At 50.0% G+C, this 5,740-nt stretch overlaps 1 protein-coding gene across 1 annotated transcript in view; it reads left to right on the top strand.

Annotated features, from left to right (window-relative positions):
* Positions 1 to 4,653, top strand: part of USP11 (ubiquitin specific peptidase 11) — a 29,417-nt gene extending 24,764 nt beyond the window's left edge. The window contains 1 exon segment of the mRNA XM_077762879.1: positions 4,592 to 4,653. Coding sequence (XP_077619005.1) covers positions 4,592 to 4,653 — 62 coding nt within the window.
* Positions 4,654 to 5,740: the final 1,087 nt, after the last annotated feature.

The following is a 5,740-nucleotide window of genomic DNA, read 5'->3' as shown; positions in this document are numbered from 1 at the left end:
TAAGTGTGGGCACGGTGCCAAATATCAGCAAATTACGGACGAAAGAGACAGGGCTTCCCCAGGCTCTGTGGCTATGGCAGGTAGAAAGTCGCAGTCTGGAACCTGTGAAAGCACCAGAAAAGGCCTCTGGCTGAGAGCCTCCACCAAACAGCAGGGTTTAGCTAAAATTCAATAAGACTTATTTTTCATTGCACTGAAACCCAGTATAGAAAGGGGAAAAAACCAAATAACTTAGAAACAAACGTTTTGTGATCACATTAACATTCTCCTTCAAGAACATACATTGTTGGGGCACCTGGGTGGCTCAGTCAGTGAAACGTCTGACTCTTGACCTCAGTTCAGGTCTTGATCTCAGGGTCACGAGTTCGAGTCCTGCATTGGGCTCATGGAGGCTGCTTAAAAAAAAAAAAAAGAACAGAAATTGTTAAATAAAGTTAGTCTTATTTAGGAAGATATGAGTGAATGTGTTAGAATTGACATGTCACTACTCTTTTATTGGCATTCTTTAGTTAATGTTTATTTTTGAGAGAGAGAGAGAGAGTGTGTGTGTGTGTGTGTAAGCAGGAGAGGGGCAGAGAGAGAGGGCGACACAGAATCGGAAGCAGGCTCCAGGCTCTGAGCTGTCAGCACAGAGCCCGAGGCGGGGCTCGAACCCACAAACTGTGAGATCGTGACCTAAGCCGAAGTCGGATGCTTAATTTAATCAAAGCAATTCACAGTTACTGCTGGGATTTTTCACAGAGCCACACAGAATCTCAGAAAAGCAATAGGAATGCCACATAAAGAAACCAGATCTTTTTAGTATTTTGTTTTTTCTAAAATATTTGAGGGGCACCTGGGTGGCTCAGTCAGTTAAGCATCCGACTTCGGCTCAGGTCATGATCTCACAGTCAGTGAGTTCGAGCCCCGCGTCAGGCTCTGTGCTGACAGCTTGGAGCCTGGAGCCTGCTTCGGATTCTGTGCCTCCCTCTCTCTCTGCCCCTCTCCCGCTTACACTGTGTCTCTCTCTCAAAAAGAAATAAACATTAAAAAATTATTTTAAAATATTTGAGACCATGTTATATAACTAAGTGTGGGTTGTTATACAGGTAACCCTTGAACTACAGGGTATTAACTGTGCGGGTCCACTATATACACGGATTTTTATAAATGCAGCTCAGTGCGGTAAACATGTTTTCTCTTTCTTATAACTTTCTGAATAACCTTTTCTTTTTTCTAGCTTACTTGATTGTAAGAACACAGTATATAGTAGATGGAACATGAAAAATGTGTGTCCATCAACGGTTATCAGTAACACTTCCGGTCAGCAGTGGGCTATGAGCACTAAGGCGTTTGGAGACTCAGAAGTCACACGCAGGCTTTGCGCCATATGGGGTGGAGGCCGGCACTTTGAACCTCTGCTTTGTTTCAGGGCCAACTGTATAACTAGGGTGCAAGTGTAAGCTGGGTTCATGTATTTGACGCACGGCTGCAAGTGAAACAAGCTTTTGGGTCTCCTGCTAATCACCCTTCCCCAGGCCCAAAGGTACATCTCACGATGCAGGGGCGGGGCGGAAGCGGGAACAGAGGGCAGCCAGGCACCAGGTAAAAATTGTTCCAAATGCAGGAAGGACAGCGCGCGGGCGAGAGGCTGGTGCTGCGGTTTAGTGCCGGTGATATTCCCAGGGCACGTCATGTAGTATCATCCGTAGGGTGGGCATTTTCCCCGAAGGTGAAAATTGTCCTCGATCTGGGTGCTTGAAGATTTTGTTTAATGTAACACTAAGCTTTCACTTCTTTTTTACTTTTTGTTTAAAAATGTTTAAAATGTTTATTTATTTATTTAGAGAGAATGAAAGCAGGGGAGGGGCAGAGAGAGAGACACACACAGAATTCGAAGCAGGCTCCAGGCTCTGAGCTGTCAACACAGAGCCTGACGTGGGGCTTAGACTCATGAACTGTGAGATCATGACCTGAGCCGAAGTCGGGCTCTGAACCAACTGAGCTACCCAGGTGCCCCAGCTTTCACTTCTAAAAATTATTTTCAATGTTTATTTATTTTTGAGAGAGAGACAGAGCAAGAGCAGGGGAGGGGTAGAGAGAGANCAGAGAGAGAGGGAGTCACAGACTGAAACAGGCTCCAGGCTCTGAGCTGTCAGCACAGAGCCCGACGCGGGGCTTGAACCCACGAACTGCGAGATCATGACCTAAGCGAAAGTCGGACGCTTAACTGACTAAGCCACCCAGGCGCCCCGGGCTTTCACTTTTAAAAAAGAATTTAATTGCAGCATAATGAACATATAGTGTTACATTAGTTTCAGATGTACAATACAGTGATTCAACAACTCTATACCTTGCTCAGTGCTCATCATGACAAGTGGACTCTTTATCCCCTTTGCCTATTTCACCCATTTCCTCTCTCCCCCTCTGGCGACCACCAGTTTGTTCTCTGTACCGAAGAGTTATGCTTTAACTTTTGAAAGGGGAAAGGAATCGCAAACTAAAGAGTGAGAATCGCAAACTAAAGAGTGAGAATATACTCTCTGTTGTCCTTGCCGTTTGGTGTAAGGAGCCCAGCTTTAGGTGGAAGAGAGGGGCATCGTCAATCCCAACTCCACACCTAGGATTTTGGACAAGGCACCTTGCAGTGTGGTGTCTCCATGTATTTTTGTTTTTAATTTTTTTAATGTTTATTTTTGAGAGAGAGAGAGACTGAGAGAGAGAGAGGGAGACACAGAATCTGAGAAAAACAGGCTCCAGGCTCTGAGCTGTCAGCACAGAGCTGGATGTGGGGCTTGAACCCATGAACTGTGAGATCATGACCTTGGCCGAAGTCAGACACTTCATAGACTGAGACACCCAGGTGCCCCCTTTTAAAAAAATATTTATTTATTATTTATTTTGGGGNAAAAAAAAAAAAAAAAAAAAAAAAAAAGACAGGTACAAAAATGTGTGCCCATTTTATTTTGGCTGTCATTGGCCTAACTAACCTTCGAAAAACCCTTTTCTCCGTAAAATGTCTGTGATCTTGGGGTGCCTCGGTTTGGCTCAGGTCGTGATCTCACAGTTTGTGAGTTCAAGCCCCAGGTCGGGCTCTGCACTGTGGAGCCTGCTTGGGATTCTCTCTCTTTCCCTCTCTCTCTGCCCCTCCTGTGCGCGCACGTGCTTTCTCTCTCAAAATAAATAAATAAACTTTAAAAAAATGTGATTTGTGTTCTCAGCTTACACTGATGAACTAATTTCTTTCCATTGGGGTTTTCTTCTAGAAAAATGGTAGTTACGGCTTTCCTGCCTTGCCTCTTAGAATCGCTTAAGTGAGCCGCCCCAAGCCCCCAGGGGGCTCACAATGACATGTCACAGAGTCTGGGAGGTGTGACTCAGGGAGCCGGTGTGGGCGACTGGAAGATAAGNGGGGTGGGGGTGGGGGGTAGAGGGAGCCCCATGTGCCCCAGAGCCAGGGAGGCGAAGGAGACTCCTCCCCAGGCTCTCCACCGGGCTGCTTGTCCCAGGGAAGATGGTGGGACCTTCCGCCAAGACCCCTGGCCGACTTGAGTCCCGCCTCCGCCTTGTGGCCTGCGTGAGGCTGGGCAAAGTCACCACGGCGCCAGGACAGACGCAGCTGATTCCCTGCAGCGGCACGGCCCGGCCTCTCGAGCACTCAGCTCACAATTCTTCTTTAATGTCTATCCATTTATTTTGAGAGAGTGTGTGAGAAGCAGGGAAGAGGAGAGAGAGTGAGAGAGAGAGGGAGACAGAAGACCCAAACCTGGCTCCGTGCGGACAGCAGAGAGCCCGATGCGGGACTCGAACCCACGAACCACCAGATGGTGCCCTGAGCCGAAGTTGGGCGCTCAGCCGACTGAGCCACCCACTGAGCCACCCGGGCGCCCCGTGGTTCTGCTCGTAGGTCTGTAACCACCTCAATAGCGGTGCTTTGTTGACTTGCGGTCTAGAACAAGGTNCGTCTACACTAACCCCCCCGACCCCCCGGGTCTGAGGTGCTCCTTCCCCAGCACAAGAGGTCACTGTCCTTTTGTGGCCACATGGTGGGTATGCCTGGTCCCTGATGCCCACGCCTTCTCCTCTCCCCCCGTATCCGCCCCACTGGTGTGTCTAGACTCATCCTGAGATGGCCCAGGGGTTTCCTCTCTGCGGAGCTGGCGTCTTCCTAGGGACATGCGCACCCCTCCAGCGCCATCTTGGGATCTTCTCGTACCTACTGACCCGCTGGCTAACGGGACGGGAAGAGAAACACCAGGTCAGTGTCTCCTACCCCCCATCTCTTCTCAGCCAATCACCACGTCCAGTTGCGTGGCCTCCCTGCTGGTGGGAGGGGAAGAGGTAACCTGGAAAGGACCCTTTGTGTGGTCAGAATCTCTCTTTTTTTCATGTTTATTTTTGAGAGTGAGTGGGGGAGGGGCAGAGAGAGATGGGGTCAGAGGATCTGGAGCAAGGCTGTTTGCTGACAGCAGAGAGCCCGATGTGGGGCTTGAACTCACGAACTCTGGGATCATGACCCAAGTCTCAGTTAGAGGCTCAACCGACTGAGCCAGCCAGGCACCCCGTGGTCAGTGTCTTACGGCCAGTCTGGGCCTCTGCCTCTTACCCCCAGCTTTGGAGTTAAACATTTTCTTCAAATGGGAGGCTCTCCTGTGGAAAATTGCCATGTCTTGAGCCCATACTGCCAGTTTAAAACGTGTGCTCCTTGGGGCGCCTGGCTGGCTTGGGCCATGGAGCTTGTGACTGTTTATCTCAGGGCCATGAGTTTGAGATTCATATGTGCTGTAGAGTTTGCTTAAAATTAAAAAAAAAATGGGGCGCCTGGGTGGCTCAGTCCGTTAAGCGTCCGACTTCCGCTTAGGTCATGATCTGGCGGTTAGTGGGNGATTTCAAGAGTTGGACGCTCAACTGACTGAGCCACCCAGGTGCCCCCATTTTATTTACTTATTTATTAAAAACATTTTTTTAAGTTTACTTTTGAGAGAGAGAGAGAGTACAAGTAGAGGAGGGGCAGAGAGAGACAGAGAATTGAAGCAGGCTCCAGGCCCCACACGGGGCTTGAACCCACAGACCGTGAGATCATGACCTGAGCGGATGCTTAACCAACGGAGCCACCCGGGTCCTCCTCCCATTTATGTTTTAATGGCATTCATACCCGGAGGTGATACAGGGCATGGAATGTTCAGCAAATGGTCCTCTGCCAGGGAATCTTTGCTCAGGGGTGGCCCCATTTGGTGTGATCAGATGTGTCTGGATAATCCAAAATGTGGCCCAGCCCAGCTAGGAGTCCTTGGATAGTCTGTCCCCACCTGCCATGCACACCACAGTGCCAGTGCCAGGCCCTGAAGAGGTGCCCACTGTGGTCAGTACACCCCCCACCCCCCCCTGGCAAGAGGCGAGGAGGGAAGGACCCTAGAGTGTCTATTGTCAGGATCATCCAGGTAGGACGCTCTGGGCTATGCGCCCTGAAGCTCTCTTTGTCACCCACCGTGTGACTGGCAGTCTCCGTACATTTGCCAGGTTTCCTGGGTTTCTTGTGCTGGAACCACTAGTGTCCGCTCTGGGGGGCCCCCAGAACCGTGGCCGGTAACCATGCTCTGAGCGGCTGTGTCCAGGCCTCTGTGGTCCCTAGCCAGGCAGCGCAATGCCAGCTAGCTTGTTGATCCCCTGACACATCTCGAAAGGGTCCTGTTCTGCATCAGTTCACACGGGTCGCAAACAGGGGCGTGGGTCTTGTGCAATCTGCTGCATGATGTTTGTC

The sequence above is a fragment of the Crocuta crocuta genome, unplaced genomic scaffold (genome assembly GCF_008692635.1).
Source record: "Crocuta crocuta isolate KB4526 unplaced genomic scaffold, BGI_CrCroc_1.0 scaffold610, whole genome shotgun sequence".
NCBI classification, from domain to species: domain Eukaryota; kingdom Metazoa; phylum Chordata; class Mammalia; order Carnivora; family Hyaenidae; genus Crocuta; species Crocuta crocuta.
The sequence above is the reverse complement of the archived record's forward strand: the minus strand, read 5'-3'. Positions and strand labels throughout refer to the sequence as shown.